At 44.6% G+C, this 23,606-nt stretch overlaps 1 protein-coding gene across 1 annotated transcript; it reads right to left on the reverse strand.

The window, feature by feature from the left end:
* Positions 1-22,323: 22,323 nt before the first annotated feature.
* Positions 22,324-23,280, reverse strand: LOC113007301 (olfactory receptor 2M3-like). Its single transcript, XM_026143717.1, has one exon. It carries the CDS (start codon positions 23,278-23,280, stop codon positions 22,324-22,326), a length of 957 nt encoding a protein of 318 aa, XP_025999502.1.
* Between the last annotated feature and the right edge of the window lie 326 nt (positions 23,281-23,606).

The following is a 23,606-nucleotide window of genomic DNA, read 5'->3' on the forward strand; positions in this document are numbered from 1 at the left end:
TAATACTGGCACGAGAAATTCTAACTGCGCAGCCTCTTCTGTGGGCAACCTGAATTTGATTTCAACCCACCCGGAAAATGGGATTGGTGTCTGGTTTACTGCCCTCCCATCTAATATACCAGGCCCAATGATTTCAGTTAAACTCCTAACTTCGAGGTGTGGGATGTTCTGTTGTCTCCATTTTTCATTTATGAGACAAACCTGTGATCCCGTATCCCACAACGCTGCGGTTTTTACTCCCTCAAGCAGGCAGGTGATCAGGTGCTTCCTCCCTATAAGATTGAGGAGCTGGGCTCTTCGTTTTGGGGAGAGGAGGCTGACGGAAACCGCTTCATTCCTCTTATCTGGTGTGGCGGCTGCTGCTTTTGTCTCCAAATGTTTTATACTGTCCGTCAAGAGTTTGTGAACATCTTGTTGTTGCTCACCTTGGTTTAGTAGCTGAAAAGAGGGTGACGGGCGTGGGTTCACCGTGCTAGCTGACATACCAATCTGCTCTGCCCTGTCTGGAAGTTTTCTCGGGGTGCGGCATCCCCTTGACAAATGCCCACTTTGTCCACATTTGAAGCAGTGGTCGCAGTTTTCTCCTCTATTGCTGTCCTGACAATCCCTGCAGCCACGTTTGAGGCTTGGGCGGTGTGAGGGAGAAGGTCGGTGCGACTCACGAATCACTCCTTTTATTTCAGCTATTTCCCCTTTTAGTTGATTGATGATATCAAACAGCTCAGTTTCCTTGCGTGTCACTGTTGCTGGTGCTTTAGCAGCTTTACCTTTTGTCGAGGTGGAGAATGGCTGGTCTTGCCCACCCACTGCACCAACTGCTGCCTCTTGCACTGACTGTGCCTCTGCTTTTATCTCTCTTACTTTCATTTCTCGGGTGGTCTTTCTGAATTTTTGTTGCCTCTCCCACTCAAGGCTGGCCGCTTCATTTGTCTTTGCAATCAGCACATCGTCAGTGACTGCTGGATCATCCAGGTAGGGTTTGATCTGGTATTTCACATTGTCGCTAATCAGACCTGTGCCAACGGCTCGCAGAAACTTTTTCTGAATCAGTTCGACACTGTATTGTTCATCTGTCCCTGGCTCCCTTGATGATGCTAGGAGTCTTTCTTTCAGCTCGATTGCCCTAAATAGAAAGTTCTGTGGGGACTCATTACTTCCTTGAGTGATATTTATCAGCCGATGATAGAGGTCAGTAGAGCTATCCTCCTTGTAGTGTCCCCTCAGTATGGTACGAAGCTGCATGAGGGTGAGGTCTGTTTTAATCTCCAACATATCACGGAGACTTAGGCCTGGGCTTATGGCCCTAACAACAGCTTCAATAATTTCAGCTTCGCTGTGATTCTTTTTAAGTCCCATTTCGATTTGATGAATCAGGTTGGAGTATGACAGTTTGTCTTTCTGACCCCGTTCCCCAATTTGGCCACTGATTCTAAATTCCCTGCGTATAGTCACTTCAGGGGGCTGTGTTGCTGGTGAAGCAGGTAACGGTGATGGACGAGTAGGTAACTGTGCAGCCAGACCCTGACTAGTTTCTTGGGAGGCCATTCTGTCTGTCAATCTTGCCATTTCTTCCTCTAACCTTTTTGTTGAGGTTTGAAAACTTAGTTGCAATGCTGCATATTGTTCTTGTAGACTGGCCAATGCAACCGCATCCCTACTGACACTCTCTTCACGTTCCTGTGTAGGGTCATCTCTTTCCTTTAATTCTTTAACAGTTTTAATTAATCTGTCCAGGAATGTGTGTGCTACTTCCTCTTCCTCCACTTCAATAATTGTTTCAACTGCTTCACTTATTGTTCTGATCAGCGTGTGCTTCTTTGTCTGTTTTCCGATTGAGATTTTAGCTTGTAAACACACTTCTTGTAGTTGGTCTGACCTTAACTGTAGCAAGCTCTCACTTAGCTGGTCTTGCAGTTGCTCCAACTCCATACTGTGGGTGACGATTCTGTAATCTCACACTGCTTCTCAGTAGCACCGCTGATCCCACCGCTGCCACCAAATTTTGTTGCACACTTGAATTAAAATGAATTGAAACCAGTGTGGCTTTGTGAGTTCGCCTTTACTGCATCTGCAAATATATACATGGACATAGCACAGCGTTACACACTTTTGCAGTCTCACATAACGCTTATAGGCGCACTGCCTTATGGGTAGTCTTTAAACTCAAATCACTAATATTTCTTACCGTGTAACAATGAAATAAACATAAACAAAAGGTAGTGTGATCCACCAGTCTACATCTGCTGTGATTACAGCCCGGTACAGGTATAAAGCCACAAAAGTGCCACGAGGTTTCCGCACAAACTAATGAATCAGATCTAGCTGCTAATCGTTAGCATCACAGCTAATTCACATCGCTACCAATAACTTATACACTAATGACACATAGTGGGGATTAACGGCCAACTTTCCCACATTCTCTGCAACCCCGTGGACTCATCTGTAGACACATTTTAAGTTATTTACCATCTTGTATCTGCTTACCTGCAAATATATACATGGACATAGCACAGCGTTACACACTTTTGCAGTCTCACATAACGCTTATAGGCGCACTGCCTTATGGGTAGTGGCTGGCTTCTTTACTCCCGCTAGAGCTGCTCATTTTAGGGGATACTCCCTCTTGTGGTGTAACGGAGGAATAACTACGCTTCCTGCACTATGTCATTTTTGGAGACTGGGGCACACATTATTTTACCACAATCAAAGAAAATACATATTTGAACAATCAGACCATTTAACTCACTACAATATTGTCACTAAAGATTATGGGGGGTGTCTTGTTTTGTCCACAATGTCTTTCTTGTCCTTACAAAAGGATCCTCAGTCTGCATGCAACTAAACATCCATCAATTTTGACAAAGACCACCTCCATCTCATCTGCACACCTACCTCCAGCACCACACCAGCCAGCAGTACTCCCTCCTCAAGACTACCCCCTGTTGAAATATGAGCTCACCAACCCAAGGACATAAAAAATATTTTTAAAACACTTTCTGCTCTGTAAAAATGACGTCCCCATCAACGGGTCTGAAAAACATAGTTTTTAGCAGCTACAAGCACTTTACCTCCATGGTCGACCAGCTTGGGGAGGTTCAAAAAGGCTTTTCCATTACAGAGCAGGACCTGGTATGGCACCCCATATGGATTTGCAGGCAAATTGACTTTTAAACTGATCAAGACATTCAACTTTTAGCTTTTTGTACTCTTTTAAAATATCACTGATTGCAGATGTTTGTTTGTTTTTTTTATTTCATGTAGTATTTTACAATACAGTGATCAAGACATTATACTTTTACCTTTTTGTACACAATTGATCTTTTAAAAAATCTTGCATTCCAGTCAGAATCAAGTTCACTGATTGATTGCAGTGCTGTCTTTGTGTTTTACTGGTTGATTGCAGTGCTGTCTTTGTGTTTTACTGTTTCATTCCTTTTGATGAAGTGTTTTGTATTACAGTAAAAGTAAGTTGCGGAATCACTTAATAAATGAATGCCTAATTTGGGCTTTAATATGCCCTAGACCTACAAATTAGTTTTTATTTTTTTATTAAGTTACACACAAAAAGTATTCTCTTCCGGCAGATTTGGAACACACAACTATGTAAAAACACATGACAGACCCAAACCAAAGAAGCAATGTGTACAAGCAGGTGGCAAAGACAAGTTCATGAGAATTTGTACAACACATGCCTCTGCAACAGCTTCAATGTTTACTGGAATTGATTCTGAAACACTAACTGTCATGAACTAGCTGTGTGTAGGCAGATGAGGACCCAAATGCAAAACTCATTGAGACAAAAGCTGAATTCAAAATCTCTGCTTTATTGCAGGCTTCACAAAGAAACAGAACTAAACTGGGGACTGAAGGAATACAGAGAAAGGCACACAGGTTCAGGGAAGAGACATTGATGACACGACACTGAACTGAGGGAAACGTGGACATAAATACAAAGAGGGTTAACGAGGGAAGTGGGCAGTAGCACTTGTCAAGGTTCGAGTTTTTGAGGAGGAGACAAACGACTGCATGGTCCTCAGTAGATGTCAAAATAGTGGTTTTTATTATACACATATATATGTGGGGAAGATGAGCATCATAAACCTTTCAGAGCGGATCTCCCCCGAACAACCATGTCACAAGGCTTTTATTGCAATGATGACGTCAAGTCACATGATAAGTATCAGTCAGTTCTCAGAACTCAAGAAGTTCTCCTTATATGGCCTCCAGATGTTTCCACTCAGTCCAGCACTCAGAGAAAACCAGTGTGTGTGGTGTGTATATCTATTCGTGTCGATTGTGAGTGGGTGTATGTCAAACAGGGAGCATGTCCTGAGACGCCCTCCGTGTCCTTAATAAGTGTGTGTGTGAACGTGCGTGTTTTACATAACTATGTGCCTGTTGTTATTCGCCTGAATATGTGCAAGTGACTGGAACAGGCCCAGCTGGACCCACCAGATCGAGTGGTGTGAATACACTGATGGACAACAGCTTACGCAGATAGAAAGAATAATACAGAACAACAATAGACTGATTAAAGTGATGATAATCTGTATACATTAATATTTGCTCAGATTAACATAGATGTAATTCAAAGATTATTCTATCAACTGATTCAACAATGATGAATGATTGATCAATGATAGTTCTGACTATAAACTGTCACCATAAGAATACAAAATAAAATATCTCTTGTCCACACACTTTTTGATACGGAAGAAGCCCGGGGAGGCATCGTAGTGGGGGAGGGGGGGACATCACGGGCATCGGCAAAAAACAACAACAAAAAAAGCAATTGCTCATACTCATGCTGCCCCAACATCATGCCAGCGCATATTGGGAATGGCATAGGCACCGATCGGTTTTCTATCGCGCATTTGCTGGGAGTAAGGGCGCCCTGTGTTTGCGATGCGTGGCCGCTGCTTGCGGCACAGGGAGGAGAGGGGGATTTTCTGGCTGAAAAAGAGCTTATGAGTCGTACAACTGCAGGTAGAAAATATGTGCTATGACCGTTAAACGCCTTTTTTCTGTTTCAACAGATAAGCTAACGGTCCCTCCTTTTAAGGAGTTGTTATCAGTTCCATACATGCCACACCTATTGCTGTGAAAGCTTGTTTGAGTATAAATGGTCAGAGGGTCCGGTGGCGCCAGTGTTTGGCAGCCTCGCCTCTGTCAGTGCGCCCCAGGGTGGCTGTGGCTACAATGTAGCTTGCCATCACCAGTGTGTGAATGGGTGGATGACTGGATATGTAAAGCGCTTTGGGGTCCTTAGGGACTAGTAAAGCGCTATATAAATACAGGCCATTTACCATTTACCATAAATAAAGGATGTACTGAGAGCCCCGCGCGATTCCTCTGTGACACACACACAGTGCACACGTTGGTGCAGAGATCGTGTCGGGGCGTCGCCCATGTACATGTAAAATCTTTGAGTCTGTGTTTCTTTGCCTCCTAATAATTTTCTCCTCACAGACATAAAGACCTGGATGGCTGCTAACTTTCTGCTTCTTAATTCAGATAAAACTGAGGTTATTGTACTTGGCCCTGAAAATCTTAGAATTATGGTATCTAACCAGATTCTTACTCTGGATGGCATTACCTTGGCCTCCAGTAACACTGTGAGGAACCTTGGAGTCATTTTTGACCAGGATATGTCCTTTAATACACATATTAAACAAATATGTAAGACTGCTTTCTTCCATTTGCGCAACATCTCTAAAGTTAGAAATATCCTGTCTCAGAGTGACGCTGAAAAACTAGTTCATGCATTTATTACTTCTATGCTGGACTACTGCAATTCATTATTATCAGGAAGTCCTAAAAACTCCCTGAAAAGCCTTCACTAGCTTCCTGTTAAATCCAGAATTGAATTCAAAATCCTGCTCCTCACATACAAGGTCTTAAATAATCAGGCTCCATCTTATCTTAATGACCTTGTAGTACCATATCACCCTATTAGAGCACTGCAGGCTTACTTGTTGTTCCTGGAGTAATTAAAAGTAGAATGGGAGGGAGAGCTGTCAGGTTTATATTATTGGATTGTCATTTATGCTTAGAAATATTTACTCATATATGCTTAGAGTTTTATAATCAATTGCATATTGATAGAGGTTTGATCCTTAGTCGTCTCTAAAGACACTGTGTGCCTTCCAGAGTGTTCTGGCATGGCAGCGTGATGCATCCTGAGACAATAGGACGGGGATATCTACATAACTGTGTAAGTCAATTGCCTTCAAAAAGTTGATCAATTCACTTGAACCAAAATTACGAACACCCGGTGCTGCGAGAGTTAATAGTCTCATTGGGGCCAAGATATACATTTTATAGTTGCCTGGTATCAGTGGTTTTTCATCTGCCTTTATTTATTTATTTATTTGTTTGTTTGTTTGTTTGTTTGTTTGTTTAAAGAACCCATAGGTGTGAATGTGAGTTGTCTGTCTCTGCGTGTTAGCCCTGCGACAGACAGGCGACCTGTCCAGGGTGCAGGGTATGGTAGTGTCATGGTGAATTGGGTTAAAGGACTCAGGTGCGAGACTCCTTGCAGAGTGACAGTGAATTTATTCACAGTGAAAAGGTGAGTCAACAGTTCGAGTCTGAAATCCAAAAAGGGCAGTGCAGTGATACGGTGGCTTCTCCCCGTGGTGACAGTGCAGTGACAATCCAAAACAACTCCTTGTGCCCGCTCCTCCTCCGATCCCTGAATCCTGGAGTCAGATGAGAAAAACACACGCACAGTAACGAAAACGTTCTCTCTCCTTCACAAACTGGGTATGCTAGTCGCGACTACGCTACCCGGTTTAGTTCAACGTTCCAGCGTTGGTTGTGACTTGACCGCACCGTTAAATAGCTCTGCTTCAGATTAGTAGTAGCCGGCGAAGTGATTACGCACAGGTGTGACGATTCCAGCTCAGGACACTCCCCCCGGGTCAGCTGCCGTTCCATGCCACGGCTTCCGGAAGTACATGTTCCAGCAGAAAAACACACATGCACAGGATGGAGAGGAGAACACCACAAAGTACACACAAACACCACCAAAAATTGGCAAGGCGATCGGTGAGGACCGTCTAGCCATGACAGGTAGCTGGAATAGCAACATACCCAAGGATAAGCAGAAGAGAATGACTGATATGATGAAACTGGGATTTTGTTACACTGAAACTAAGGATTTTCAAAAAAAATAAAAACTAAAATAGCAAACAATTGGTAAATACTAATTAAAACTGATATAAAATTGAAAATCTGAAGTCAAAACTAAATAAAAATAAAAACTAATGAAAATTGCAAAACTATTAAAACCCTGTGAACAGTTGGTCGCACTGGTGTGCACACACACCTTAAGGTCATGAGAGAGGTTATATCTTCTCTTGCTTATTTATGGTATAGGACACCTACTCTGTATCTGGTTGTCTGGTTGAGTGTAAGAGCCCTCTGTTTAGATGGACCGTTAGACTTCTGGTACCAGCTTTGGGGAGTCTTCACAGGTTCACATCTTGACCACACACACACACACCTACACAACACACAGACAAGGTACTCTTTGTTCACATTTATACCTATGCAGGGCTCTAGACTAACTTTTTGCCATGGGCGCACCGGTGCACCTAACTTTAAAAAGCGCACCGGCACAAAAGTTAGGCGCACTCAAATCTTTCAACCGCATCGCTTAACACCGCAGTTTTACATGTGCACTACAGACAATATTAATTTCTAAATTATTAACTAACAATCTTGTGCTTAACCCTTTAGAGCCGATCGGAGCGGGAACGCTCTGTTATGCGTAACTATTTTTAAATCCCAGTAGCACTGCAACCACGTAAGCTAGCGCAAAAATTTTTTTTGCATATGAAACCGGAGGAGTTGTACTTACATCTGATGCCATCAGCTTGTCCTCGGTCACGGTTTTCTTCCACATATAGCTTTGCAAAAACTGCATAAAAAGCCCTTGCAGCAACAAAAACATAATATTCCAGAAACACGCTTTACCGATCTGATCAGCTGTTCAAAACACTTCCTACGTTGGAATAGACGTCAGCGCGAACTTTTGGATTTCCGCCATTACCTGCCCGAAACCGGAAGTGACGTCATTTTCGCGGAAATGTAGTCTTTTTTGCGATCAGGGCCTCAGGGCCTATACTGCTCTTTTTAAAAGTTATCTTTGACTTTATGACTTTCTGTGTCGTTTATGGGATGCTTAGGACTCATATTGCACTGCTGGAAATAGTTTATTTTGATGCATATGCTGCTTTTTTGCAAATTTGCAGTATAATATTTATTTTCGTTTTTCCTGCAGTGTATAAAAATTGGTGTATTTCAAAAATAAAACTATGAAGACACTCAAAATAAATTTCCTGTGGTGGGAAACTATTTTGTGCAACTTTTTTGTATTTACAGTTTTGAGGGATAAGACTCTTAAATTTCTCTAACTACAAATATATGTTAAAAAATCAAAAACGATTTTCAATTTTTTTGTAGTTTATTGCACTTTTTTGCAATTTATGTAATTACTATGCACTTAATGAATACATATTATTAAAATCTGGGCTATAATGGTTGTATTGATGTATAGCAACTTGAAATGCTCCCAAAAATGGCTCCACAGCATGTAAAAATATAATATAAGCTCTGGCGGACTTGGTTCTATGGTAGGTCTTAAAGGGTTAAAGTGCTTTGTCAATATTGTAGAAAATGTTAAACTTAATCATCATCTTGGCCTCCTCTGACAACCTTTTTGCTGTTGCATTCTGCTGAAAGGCAGTAGAGAGAGGGGACACTTGGGCAGTGCATTTATGTTATGGACTCGGTTCTGGGGACTTGGGGTCCGTGAGCAGTGTGGACCTGTAGTATTGCTATTGCTGTTATTATTATTATTATTGTTATTATAGTATAGGATGTATGTTTGCTGCACTGTGCTCTTGTGTTCCATGCTGGTGTGTGTACGTGTGGGTGTCTGCGGGTGTGGCTGAAGGATGAAGGACAGCCACCAGCATGCCTGATGGGCGTGGCCCTGCCGGCTGCCGGTCACGCCTAGGTTCTCATACACCTGCTTCTGATCAGGCTCGTCGGGGGAGCTACTTAACAGAGCGATGGAGCTTCCTCCGGCGCAGGATCGTTGAGTTAGACTCCATGTCAGTGTTTAATGTGCTATTCAGTGTATGCCTGCTGGAGTTGGTGCCATAACGGCTGTGTCTGTTGTTTTTCCTCAGGAGGACAGCGGAACACAGGACTGCAAGACACACAGGGTGTGCAAAGGCACAGGGGCAGAGAGCACGAAATACCAGCACTTAGGAGAAGACACGTCACGGGAGTCGAGGGAGCACTTTGGAGATTTATTGTGTGGTGTACATTTACATCACTGTAAATAAACCCACTGCTCATTCCACTAAGTCCAGCGTTTGGGTCCTTTCTCCAACATCCCCCACGGTCTGCCAGCCAGACCGTGACAATTTATTGCAGCATATAATGTGTTTTCTGGATACACTGTGCTTTTTCAAAGATTGATGGCACCATGTCAGAGCACTACCTATAAATTTCAGATGGATCAGGCCTTAACTTAACAAAAAAGTTATCAATAGTTCTTTTCATCTTTTCTTATTACCCAGAGCTACATCCACTTCTCTCAGGCCTAGGCTACTCACTAGGGCTGGGTATCATCACTGATTTACATAATCCATTCAATTCTGGTTATCAAAGTCCTGATTCGATTCAATTTAGCCTCAGACAGAAATATTATAATTCTGATCATTTATCAGTACTGATACACGTGAGACTTCATCAGAAATGTGAACATCACAGCAGAGGCCTTTGTGTCAAAGTAACTGAGAATAAAACACAGAAAAACATGAAGGAGATTTTTCTGGCCTGGCTTTTTATAGCAGATAACCTTAAAAATATTCTGCAATTTGCATAATTTTAAAAAGTTTAAATTTCTTCAGTATTGAACAGCAGAAATTAGGCTTTCTTGTCCGAGGTCATTTAAGTGAAAAAAAGAAAACGAAACTGACGGGAAACTGTTCTTGAAGTACAGAGAGAGAGAGAGAGCTGTGCATGAAGTGTGATTTTTATCGTGGTGGAAGCAAAACAGCAAAACTCAGAGGGAATTCATGACGACATTGATCAAATGTGAAGCGTAGTTTGCTGCTTCTTTTGCTGCTGAATTTTGGTTGAAGAGAGACAAAACTTGCAGCTCAGAATCAGCGCAAAAAGACGTGAACACAGCGCGGACCCGACACATCAGAATCGCTGAGCTCCGACAGCGTGTCCGTCTTTCATCGGGTGAGAAAGCCGAGAAAGACAAAGCTGATTCTGATGCGTCGGGTCCGCACTGTTTTTACGTCTTTGTGTGGAATCTGTATACCTGCTCACATTTGCTGTTTGGTGGTTGTTGAAATAGTTTTGTGAGCTTTATCCTGAGAATCTGGCGTTTCTGGCAAAACACAGTTAAAAGTCAATTCAGGATTTAAAGAGTCGATATCGCTTTATTCAAACTACTCACCTCCCTCTTCCACCTGCACTTTCAACTGGACCACGGCCAATCAGAGAGGTCCCGCCCCTTACTATCTGTGATTGGTTTAGTCTACGATAGGGGCATAATGTGTGTCTGTTGTTGACCACACGCAGAGTTGCAGAGATTTATTTATTTTTGTTACAGTCGAGGTTATTATCATTAACAAAAACTAACGAAATAACTAGAAGTGACAAAACTAGAAGTGAAAAAACATTTTCGTTAACGGAAATAAAAATAAAAACAAAAAAAGGAAAACTAACTAGAACTGTAATGAGTGTTCACAAAACTAACTAAAATTAACTGAATTTATAGCAAAAATGTGTTTAGTTTTCATTGATGTGTGCGTGTCATACAATAGTCAAGGGTGAAAATGAAGTTTAGTTTACAGATTTTTTTTTGCTGTGTCTCATTATGCCAGCAGGTGGCAAGTACGTCAGTCGAGTCGTCTGTGTTGCTGCTCCGTCCACGCGCAGATTCATGTCAGGAAAAGTCAGGAGAAAGCGCCAAAGTCCAATTTGGGATTACTTTGAATATGACTGTGCTTTGGATAAAGCAAGTGTCTTGTAGTGGAAAGAGACAAATTATGAGGGACATTTCTAAAGGGAAAAAAATCCCACAAACCTTAAAGTGCACTTGAAAAGCTCACACAACAAGGCTAATCTAGCTTACCTTGAGAAGGTAAGGGAGCACACTCAACCCTCATCCCCAGAAAACAGAAGCTAACCCCAGGCAAGGCAGCGTGATGCATCCTGAGACAATAGGACGGGGATATCTACATAACTGTGTAAGTCAATTGCCTTCAAAAAGTTGATCAATTCACTTGAACCAAAATTACGAACACCCGGTGCTGCGAGAGTTAATAGTCTCATTGGGGCCAAGATATACATTTTATAGTTGCCTGGTATCAGTGGTTTTTCATCTGCCTTTATTTATTTATTTATTTGTTTGTTTGTTTGTTTGTTTGTTTGTTTGTTTATTTAAAGAACCCATAGGTGTGAATGTGAGTTGTCTGTCTCTGCGTGTTAGCCCTGCGACAGACAGGCGACCTGTCCAGGGTGCAGGGTATGGTAGTGTCATGGTGAATTGGGTTAAAGGACTCAGGTGCGAGACTCCTTGCAGAGTGACAGTGAATTTATTCACAGTGAAAAGGTGAGTCAACAGTTCGAGTCTGAAATCCAAAAAGGGCAGTGCAGTGATACGGTGGCTTCTCCCCGTGGTGACAGTGCAGTGACAATCCAAAACAACTCCTTGTGCCCGCTCCTCCTCCGATCCCTGAATCCTGGAGTCAGATGAGAAAAACACACGCACAGTAACGAAAACGTTCTCTCTCCTTCACAAACTGGGTATGCTAGTCGCGACTACGCTACCCGGTTTAGTTCAACGTTCCAGCGTTGGTTGTGACTTGACCGCACCGTTAAATAGCTCTGCTTCAGATTAGTAGTAGCCGGCGAAGTGATTACGCACAGGTGTGACGATTCCAGCTCAGGACACTCCCCCCGGGTCAGCTGCCGTTCCGTGCCACGGCTTCCGGAAGTACATGTTCCAGCAGAAAAACACACATGCACAGGATGGAGAGGAGAACACCACAAAGTACACACAAACACCACCAAAAATTGGCAAGGCGATCGGTGAGGACCGTCTAGCCATGACAGGTAGCTGGAATAGCAACATACCCAAGGATAAGCAGAAGAGAATGACTGATATGATGAAACTGGGATTTTGTTACACTGAAACTAAGGATTTTCAAAAAAAATAAAAACTAAAATAGCAAACAATTGGTAAATACTAATTAAAACTGATATAAAATTGAAAATCTGAAGTCAAAACTAAATAAAAATAAAAACTAATGAAAATTGCAAAACTATTAAAACCCTGTGAACAGTTGGTCGCACTGGTGTGACCAAATATTTCTTTTAGTCACACCACTGAAAAATTTGGTCGCATCTGCGACCAAATTGGTCGCACTGTAGAGCTGCTATGTACGATATCCTATATTAATGAACTTGTGCATATTCATGTAACCACAAAAAAAGGAGCGCTACAGGGAACCTGGCTGAGAGTCCAACAGAGGTCAAGTCGGCGTAACGACATCTGGCTCCAGTCGGGTCTCCCTCGTGCACGAGTAACACAAGGAGCTCTGCTTGGTGTTCAATACTTTTTGCTGTAGCAGTTGAATTGTCTCGTTCCAGCAGTGGATCTGTGCTAGACAGACCCATCAAGAGCCTTCAGTTTTCAGGCCCTTCTTCTGTGGAACCAGCTTCCAGTTTGGTTTTGGGAGACAGACACTATCTCTACTTTTAAGATTAATCTTAAAACTTTCCTTTTTTGCTAAAGCTTATAGTCACGGTTGAACCAGGTAACCCTGTATCCTCCCTTAGTTATGCTGCAATAGACGTAGGCTGCCAGGGATTCCCATGAAAGAACTGAAATGAAGTTGAAGTCACAAAAAAAGAAATGAAATCAATATTTAGTAGATCCTCCTTTTGCAGAAATAACAGCCTCTAAACGCTTCCTGTAGGTTCCAATGAGAGTCTGAATTGTGGTTGAAGGTATTTTGGGCCATTCCTCTTTACAAAACATCTCTAGTTCATTCAGGTTTCTTTAACTCACACCACAGATTTTCAATAATATTCAGGTCTGGGGACTGAGATGGCCATTCCAGAACGTTGTACTTGTTCCTCTGCATGAATGCCTTAGTGGATTTTGAGCAGTGTTTCGGGTCGTTGTCTTGTTGAAAGATCCAGCCCCGGCGCATCTTCAGCTTTGTCACTGATTCCTGGACATTGGTCTCCAGAATCTGCTGACACTGAGCAGATTTAACTGAAGAATCTTTTAACAACACTAACGAAAAACTAAGGCTCATGCCACGGAGGGGAAAACGAGGAGCGTGGAGCCCAGCAGCACCGTAATCGGGACCGTGGGGAAACTGCAACAGAAAGGGGAGACACAGTTAACAGCACGCAGTCTAACAAGAAATGAACGGCTAGAGTTCATAAGTTGCCGAGGCTTACAGGTAGAGCAGGACCGTGGAGCTTGGAGGGGAGAGGTGCCCGTGAAGGGAATCCTAGGGAGGGAGTCAGTCCGGCAGGATGACAGGCAGGATGGCAGGATGACAGGCTTCCACGCCGAATGCTGGTCACACTGGGAGGAGACTTAGAGACTGGCGGGGAGAAGCCATCAGAGCTGGCTGAACTAGTCCTCCGGTGATTGCCTCAGATGAGACACAGGTGATTTGGAGGCGGCCCAGCCCAAGGGTGTGGCCACCGCAGCCTCCCACGGCTCCCTGGATGCTGAGCCACGGGCCATGACAGCACCCCCCCCTCAAGGGTCGCCTCCAGGCGGCCGCACGGACAGCTGCCTGCAGAGGGAAGCGTGGAAGTCAGCGACGAGAGAGGAGTCAAGAATAAACGACCGCGGGACCCACAGACAGTCCTCGGGACCCACAGACAGTCCTCGGGGCCATACCCCTCCCAGTCCACCAGGTAGTGCCACCCGCGCCGACGCGCCGCCACGATCCGACTGACCGCATAAGCGGGATGACCATCAACGAGCCGGGCGGGAGGAGGGGGCTCGGACGGAGGGCACAGAGGACTACGTCGAACCGGTTTGACCTGGGAGACGTGGAACGTGGGATGTATGCGCCAGGAGTCAGGAAGCTTCAGACGAACAGCAGCTGGATTGATAACAGCCTCGATTTCATACGGGCCGATGAAGCGCAGAGCTAACTTGCGGGACGCCACCCGCAGCGGGATGTTTTTAGCAGCCAGCCACACCTTCTTGCCAGGTTGATATGCAGGGGCGGGGGCCCGGCGGCGGTTCGCATAGCGCGCCTGTCGCGCCTTGGACCGCAGGAGAGCGTGGCGGACCCTGCGCCAAATCCGTCGGCAGCGCCGGAGATGAAGTGGTGCAGAGGGGACAGCAAGGTCGAGCTCATTCTCGGGAAAAAGCGGTGGCTGGTATCCGAGGGAGGCTTCAAACGGTGGCAGTCCCGTAGCGGAGGAGGTAAGGGAGTTGTGGGCATATTCCGCCCAGGAGAGATAGGAGGCCCAAGTGGAGGGATTACGTGAGGCGACACAGCGCAACTTCCAGCTCTTGATTAAGCCGCTCAGCCTGGCCATTTGACTGTGGGTGGAAGCTGGAGCTCAAGCTAACCTTGGCTCCTAAGAGTGAACAAAAGTTTGTCCAGATGCGCGAGGTGAACTGCGGCCCCCGATCAGAAACGATATCGGAGGGAATGCCGTGGAGCCTAAAAACATTATCCACCAGGGCTTGAGCAGTTTCAGCAGCAGTGGGTAATTTTGCCAGAGGGACAAAGTGTGCGGCTTTAGAAAACCTGTCAGAGATTGTAAGAATTACACTCTTCCCTGAGGAGCTGGGGAAGCCGGTTATGAAATCCAAAGAAATAATAATAATAATAATAATAATACATTTTATTTAAATAGCGCCTTTCAAAGCACCCAAGGACACTGTACAACAGATAAAAACTGGAAATATACACAATGATAAGAATAGAAGATAAAAGTTAAAACATACAGAAATTTAAGAATAGGCAATTTTAAACAAATGAGTTTTAAGGGTGGACTTAAAAAGAGAGAATGAGCTAATATTTCTGAGGTCCGGGGGTAGGGAATTCCAAAGTCGAGGGGCAGAGCAACTAAAGGCCCTCCCTCCCATTGTGATCAGACGAGCAGAGGGAACAGAGAGAGAAAGAGAAGATGAAGATCTGAGGCAGCGGGATGGGAGCTTCATCTGTAATAAGTCAGAGAGGTACGGTGGAGAGAGAGAGTGAATAGCCTTGAATGTATACAGAATTATTTTAAAATGGATGCGAAATTTGACCGGGAGCCAGTGAAGTTGCTTCAGGATTGGGGAGATGTGGTGGGTAGAAGAAGTCCTAGTAATAATACGGGCAGTAGAGTTCTGGACACGTTGGAGCTTGTTGATAGATTTTTGTGTGAGGCCAAATAATAATGAGTTGCAGTAGTCAATTCTAGAGATAACAAGATTATGGATGAGAATGGCAGTGGCGTAAGGTGTGAGGAAGGGGCGGAGGCGATTAATGTTACGGAGTTGGAAATATGCTGCACGTGTAATATTATTGATATGCGAGTTAAAGGATAAATGTGGGACCAGGGACGGTGTGGCGTTGGGAGAGCGTGGAGCAGGCCCGCTGGGTGTTTGGTGGACTGTTTATTACGAGCACAGGTGGAGCAGGCTGACACATAGTCTTTTACGTCTCTTATCGAAGATTTCCACCAGAACCGACGTTTTAGCAGGTTAACAGTTCTATTCACACCAGGGTGGCAAGAAAATCGCGCGGTGTGAGCCCAGTGAATGACGGCTCCACGGGCGGCAGCAGGAACAAAACGTCGCCCAGGAGGCCCGGTACCTGGGTCGGGATCTCCCCGGAGAGCCTGACGGATGGTTTCTTCTATGTCCCAGGTGAGGGCCCCACCACACAGGCGGCGGGCAGGACCGTTGCTGACGGCGATGAGTCCACATCCAGGGAGTATTGACGGGAGAGAGCGTCGGGTTTGACGTTGCGGGAGCCTGGGCGGTAGGAGAGTGTAAAGTTAAACCGGGTGAAGAATAGAGACCAGCGAGCCTGACGGGAGTTTAACCTTTTGGCTGTTCTGAAATAGATTAAGTTCTTATGGTCTGTTAAAATGAGAAATGGTTGCTCGGCTCCCTCCAGCCAGTGGCGCCAATCTTCCAAGGCTAGTTTGATGGCCAATAACTCCTTGTCTCCCACGTCGTAGTTCTTTTCAGAAGGGGTGAGATGGCCTGAGAAGAAAGCGCACGACTGCAGCTTCCCTGGAGAGTCCGACCGCTGAGACAGTACAGCCCCCACTCCCGTGTCAGACGCATCCACCTCCACAATGAATTGCTTACTGGTGTCGGGATGAATCAAGATCGGGGCTGATGTGAACAGTTGTTTCAGTTTGGTGAACGCAGTGTGAGCCTCTGGGTGCCAGGTGAACGGTACCTTAGGGGAGGTGAGGTGAGTGAGAGGCGCGGCTACCTGACCGTAGTTCCGGATGAAACGCCTGTAAAAATTGGCGAAGCCGAGGAAGCGCTGAAGCTTCTTGCGGGACTCCGGAACGGGCCATTCCAGAACTGCTTTGACTTTCGCTGGGTCCGTCTTCACCTGCCCTCCTGCCAATACATAACCTGTCATGATCTGGTTACAGGGACTCAAACGCAGAGCGGTTAGGTGTCTCCAAGGTGTAGTTTATTTACAGTGCCAGTGCAATATATGTACAGTGAAGGGATCCAAAACTCCGGGGAATCACAGGGTAGCTCTCTCACACTCGCTCACGTCTTCTTTGCTCACACTCACACACGGCAGGGAGGTCGCAGGTCCGGGGGGGGGAAGATGTCAGTAGTACAATCATCCAGCGACGAGAGGATCTGTGTTCCAGCCTCAAATAGTGCTCCCGGTGATGACAGGTGATTGTTGTCAGGTGTGTGTGTGGGCCAAGGGCGGTAGCCCACAGTGAGCTCCGCCCAGGCAGAGAGGGAGAGAACAGAAACAGCAAATGTAGCCTCGTGGGGCCGACCGGGCAGGCACGGAGACCATGACATAACCCAGGAAAGAAACAGATGAAACGTGGAATTCACATTTCTCCGCCTTGACAAATAATCTATTCTCCAGCAAGCACTGTAACACACTCCTCACGTGAACCTGGTGTTCCTCGGGGGTTCTGGAAAAAATAAGAATGTCATCCAGGTACACGAAAACAAAAAGATTCAGAAAATCTCGAAGCACAGCATTCACAAGGGTTTGGAAGACCGCGGGTGCGTTTGTTAGGCCGAACGGCATTACCAAATATTCGAAATGTCCCAGCGGGGTGCTAAAGGCGGTCTTCCATTCGTCCCCTTCACGTATACGAACCAGATGGTATGCGTTTCGTAGATCTAACTTGGTGAATACGGCAGCTTCCTGGAGAGTTTCAAAAACAGAATTAATCAAAGGCAAGGGATATTTGTTCTTCACAGTAATTTCATTCAGGCCCCGATAGTCAATACACGGCCGCAGCGACCCGTCCTTCTTCCCCACAAAGAAAAAACCTGCAGCGACCGGGGAGGAGGAGGGTCGGATAATACCAGCAGTGAGGGATTCCTGGATGTACTGCTCCATAGACTCTCTCTCCAGGCGGGACAGGTTGTATAACCTACTGGAAGGCAGCAGGGCCCCAGGTAACAAATCAATAGCACAGTCGTAAGGACGATGAGGTGGCAATGAGCGAGCTTTATCCTTACGAAACGCTTCCTGCACATCATGATATATGGCTGGGACTGAGGAGAGATCAGGTGGCGGCACAACTAGTTGGGCGGATCTAGCGCATGTAGAGGAAACAGCTGACCTCATGCAATTCGCCAGAGAAAACACACTCCAATTGGAGATTCTCTTTCCAGCCCAGTCAATTTGGGGATTATGCGTTTGCAACCAAGGGTAGCCCAGGATGAGGGGCATGTCAGGGGACGGGAAGGTAAAAAACGTAGTCTGCTCATTGTGATTGCCAGAGGTGACTAATTTCACCGGTGCCGTTTGATGAGTGATATATGCAATGACTTGGTTGTTTAGAGCGGAGGCTGGAATGGTTGGTTTTAGTGGTGAGAGTGGCAAGTCCAATTTTTTCCGCTAGTCGAATGTCCATTAAATTCTGCTCCGCCCCGGAGTCTATTAGCGCACAGCAGGAAAAGGTCGTCTTGTGGGTCACTATAGTAACATTTAGCAACAATCGGGGTGTTGTGGAACTTAAAGTACTGCCCACCCGTATCCCCGGACTTACCGGTGGGCTGACCCGTTTGGGTGCACTGGACAGTCTGCGATGCGATGCCCCGGTCCCCCACACTACAGGCAGTCCCCAGCCCGAAAATGGCGCTCCCTTTCCCCCGGTGAGAGCCAAGAGCGGCCGATCTGCATCGGCTCAGGCGGCGGAGGAGAGGGAGAGCGGGGAGCCACAGCTGCGGGCTGAAGCGGGGACAACAGCGGCACCGCGCGAGCCTCGGGACGCAACGCCGATCGGAAAGGTCTGGACCGGTGTTCCGCTTCCCTCTCCCGCAGACAATTATAGATTCTGCAAGAGAGGGTGAGCAGCTCCTCGAAAGACCTCGTTTCCTCATGAAAAGCAAGCTGGTCCCTCATCTGATCATTTAGAGAGCGCAGAAAAATGCTCCGGAGAGCCGAGTCGGGCCAGTCCACAGCAGCTGCTGCAGTGCGGAATTCGACCACATACTCCGCAACGCTGCGCCTACCCTGCCGGAGGGCTAGTAGTTTTTGCGCAGCACTATCCTCAGAAACCGGGGGTGAAAACGTCACCTTAAACTCGTCGAGAAAATAGTCATAGCGACAGCGATCAATCGGGTGAAAAGATAAATACGATTCAGCCCATGCCAATGCTCTCCCCCTTAGCAGCCCCACGAAGTGGGAAATCTTGGCAGCGTCATCGGGGAAGGACTGCGGCGTGTGGCTGAAAAACAGAGTGCACTGAAAAAGGAACCCCCCCACACAGGTCCAATTCGCCATGGAAGGGTTCTGGTGGTGGGGATGAGAGACCGCGGTACGCCGAATCGGGGGGTTGGGGACGCAGCCCGTCCTGAGCCTCGCTGAGCTCTTGATACTGATCTTGGAGCGATTGTAGGAGCTGGTCATGCCGGCCCAACATAGCGCCCTGCCTACTTATAGCGGAACGCATTGGGTCTGCGGGGTCCATAACTGGCCAGTCTGTACTGTCACAGAACACGGAGTGTTCAGGTAACAGGACCCCAAAGCAGACTCAGCACACCGCAGCTCAGAACTATGTACAAGTCTTTATTTAACTGAAGAATCTTTTAACAACACTAACGAAAAACTAAGGCTCATGCCACGGAGGGGAAAACGAGGAGCGTGGAGCCCAGCAGCACCGTAATCGGGACCGTGGGGAAACTGCAACAGAAAGGGGAGACACAGTTAACAGCACGCAGTCTATCAAGAAATGAACGGCTAGAGTTCATAAGTTGCCGAGGCTTACAGGTAGAGCAGGACCGTGGAGCTTGGAGGGGAGAGGTGCCCGTGAAGGGAATCCTAGGGAGGGAGTCAGTCCGGCAGGATGACAGGCAGGATGGCAGGATGACAGGCTTCCACGCCGAATGCTGGTCACACTGGGAGGAGACTTAGAGACTGGCGGGGAGAAGCCGTCAGAGCTGGCTGAAGTAGTCCTCCGGTGATTGCCTCAGATGAGATGCAGGTGATTTGGAGGCGGCCCAGCCCAAGGGTGTGGCCACCACAGCCTCCCACGGCTCCCTGGATGCTGAGCCACAGGCCGTGACAATTCTGTACAGATTCCTTATTTAACACAACGATAATGACTGCTCTTGAGTTCTGTGCTTGAGTGCAGGTATTAATCACAGATGCATACTGTGCATGGGTGCAACTTAGCTTTGCCTGAGTTCTAATACAGATCACTTAAATCAGCCATTGTTGGAATGTCATGTATTTTTAAGAGTTCACTGTATTTTTTTTCTCACTTCCTCTCTCTCTCTGGCTTCTCGCTTTCTCTATTGCTCTTGTTGTGGAAGTTTTCCATTAAATAAAGCCTGCAGACAAGCGATGAGTGGTAGATAGCATTCTTTAATCACAAAACAAAGAACAGAATACCAAGCTTGGTGGAGAGCATGCATGATCGCGGGGCAAACGGTCAGCAGAGTCTCTCCCTGAGCCTAGCATGGCTCTCAGTTTAATACCTTCTCGAGTAACAAAAGGCAGTACACAGCTGTTTCACACATTAAGATTCACACTCCCTTGCTACTTCCCAGAGTCATCAAAGAGACAAAAGACTCTTTCTGTGGAGTTGTCTGCTTCCCCCCCAACTTCCTTACCAGACCTCCACCATCTGTCTGTCTGTCAACTGCATGAGTGTTAGACATGCTAAATCCAGTGGCACTAAGGCATTATACAATAAAATAATCTGAATAATACATAAGTAAAAGAAATTCTTATACACTCTAAAGCACCTTATGTTTTGGGCATGTCTAGTAGATGTAGTCAACGGCTTGTTTTATAGATTACATCATTAACAAAGCAAATTTCAGTTGTGTCAGGGCTTCGTGCGTGGAGGAGAGGAAGGGATGACCCAAACACAGGACTCGCAGTGAAAAGTGTTTATTGCAGATGGAGTGAATGAACAGAACAGAAGCACAAAATTGTGGGCTGGCTGGCTGGCGGGCTGGCTGACTGACTGACTGACTGAGTGACTGATTAAATGAGCAAAGCATACGGCAACAACCTAACATCAACAGCAACATCAATGTCATGACCATGACCAGGATGAAACTGAGGACTTAAAAATACAGACTGAATGATTAATGATTAGAGACCGGTTAGTGAACAGCTGAACATAATCTAACTAATGATACATAGAAGTAACAGGAACAGAACAACAGGAAATGAGAATAAGAAAAAGAAAATAAACTGAACCTGAACAAACTGAAAACACTGGATGAATGACCCAGGAACCCTGACATTGTGCTGCTCAATGGCATCTGATGGGCATGAGTTAAGTAGGACATTCTGCAATATGCTACATAAGTCATGCCTGGCTCTGTTTCTTTTCATCCATCCAGTCCACTGATCCGATTTTTTTCTTTATCCCAAAGTCAAACCAGAAGAACAACTGTTCTAATGAGTGGTAACTGCTGCCTACAAGTTGCTACTCATGAGTGGGATTAATGCCATTTCGTGAACATACTGGTCTGCACATTCTGTATTGTATACTGGCCAAACAAACTAAATAGCTTTGCTTGTCTGATTGGCCAACAGGGCTACCTTTCCCTCCATACCACCTGAAGGCCGTGCTTGGGAACTTTCTGCTCTCTGCTCCTTTGTGTTTTTCTTTCATAAACTTGGAAAAACAAACATAGAATGTTACAGTCCTACAAGAACACTGTATACCAGGGGAGCTCTTTTGGTGGCCCTCCTTTTGGGCTATTCACTTCAACTCCTTTTCCACAGTATTTCTGCTGCTATATCAAAAAACCTTTTCTGTACAAACTGAAACACAAATACAAAACCAAATTAACATCTATTAGGTGACCTTAGAGGTCTCCATCTCCATTCCAATGTTTTGTTTTTGTGATAATGCCCTTAACTTTACATAATGAAAGCTTCATTGGGATACACTGAATGTGTTCTTCTGTTCATTCTTTCTGAAATGCCAACTCTTTGCTAAGATGCTATTATTCTTTATTATTGACACAGACAGGAAAACTAACAACTTGAATTTACAACTTAACAGCAACACAGTATTAAGTTAAGAATAAATAACATGAGCAAACAAACAAAACAACAGCAAACAAATGAATTGAAAATGCATTTAAGAAAACAGAACAACAGTGATCCCTTAAGGTGATTTATATTTCATAGTAAGGAGAAAACCCCAGATAATATCTTATAATTGTTTATATGTTATCACAATAGCACGGCATAAAGTCCATGTGGATTATGTGCATCATTATTCAAGTTATTGTTTGTTTTTTGTGTTCAACAAAAATGATATTGGAAACATACCCCTTAGTGAGAGCCATGTGTGTATTGTATGTAAATAGCAGTATAGTATATTTAAAGAAATCTGAATAACAAATACACTAAAAACAATAATTCCTCCTCCCAAACAAATACAATCTCTATCTTAAATATATATTATACATATACTATGCAAAAATAATAGATTTCTATAATATATATCTCAGACAGAGAAAAGACAACTTCTATATTGTGAAACATAATACACACATGAACACAACAGTTAAATTAAACATCACATCTACATTACACCCTTTCAACATGAGCTTTGCCAGATGTTGAGTTTTCCTTCACAGAACAATTTCGTGAGGTGTTTAGAGATTTCTTTCATTTTCAGTCCATAAACAATTGGATTAAAAAGAGGATGATATAAAACTACTTGTAAGGTCAATATAAAACGTGCAACTTTTGGCAAATTCATTTCTAGTCGAGCTACAATTATATCATATGAACACAAACCTGAAAAGCTGACTAATACAAGCAGGTGAGGTAAACAAGTCTGTGCAGCTTTTTTCCTGACCTCCCTGCAGCTCCGATAGCATATTATAAATATTTTTGTGTAAGTAAAAAGTATAAAAAGCAAAGGAAGAAATACGGTGTTAAGTAAAATAAACACACCATATATGATATATGTTGTTCTTGAGGTGTCACAGTAAAGCTTGGAAATTGCATTATTACAAAAGATTCCATTCAAAGTAAAACTGCAAATTTTATAACTCTGACTCATTACAACTGATGGCACAAGCTGACAAGCAGGCAGAAGCCAAGCTAACCCTAGTAAAACTATGATAGTTGTTTTTTTCATGATGGTTGTATATTGCAGGGGTTTGCATATAGACACATACCTGTCATATGCCATAGCTGCTAATAGAAAGAACTCTGATCCTGTTAGAGAATAATAAATAAATGCTTGAAAGCTGCATAGTGAATGAGTTGTGATCTGCTTGTCTGATAAAAAGTCAATCAAAAGTTCTGGGTAGATATTAGTGCTAAACATAACTGAGTTCAGTAACAACCCTGCAATAAAAATATACATAGGCTCATGCAGGTTTTTCTTGATCCATATGAGACACAATATAGTTGAATTGCTGCAAAGTATTAGAGTATATGCTGTAAACATGATGGCAAAATACAGAAATCTGTATTTGTTCAATTCAACATGCCCACCAAAAGTTATATATGTCACATTAAATTTATCATTCATTTGGTCCATAAAAATAAATGGTCACTAAAGCAGGATGGATATAGAAGTCACACTGTGAGGGTTTCCTCAAAATACAGCCACTTTGAGACTAATTTATTTGAGCTGGACACTGCCTTAACCTCAATGGATCTCATTAAACCCTCCATGTGAACAAACAACTTCAAAAACACTGGAGACATGATGTTTTGATTGACAATATCTCAGTTTTCCTTCTGTGTAATGTAAATTTTATCAGCATTTAAAAAATAATTAAAAAACAGTCAAGTTAAGTTGGCGGGGCATGATTGCAGATGCCATGCCTTCCCTGCATGGCACCACATGCTGCGTACCGCCAC

This window comes from Astatotilapia calliptera, chromosome 16 (genome assembly GCF_964374335.1).
Source record: "Astatotilapia calliptera chromosome 16, fAstCal68.1, whole genome shotgun sequence".
Lineage (NCBI taxonomy): Eukaryota > Metazoa > Chordata > Actinopteri > Cichliformes > Cichlidae > Astatotilapia > Astatotilapia calliptera.

What these genes read in the sequence shown, in the direction of transcription:
- LOC113007301 (XM_026143717.1), bottom strand. Translation starts at nt 23,280, where the DNA reads ATGGACCAAATGAATGATAAATTTAATGTGACATATATAACTTTTGGT.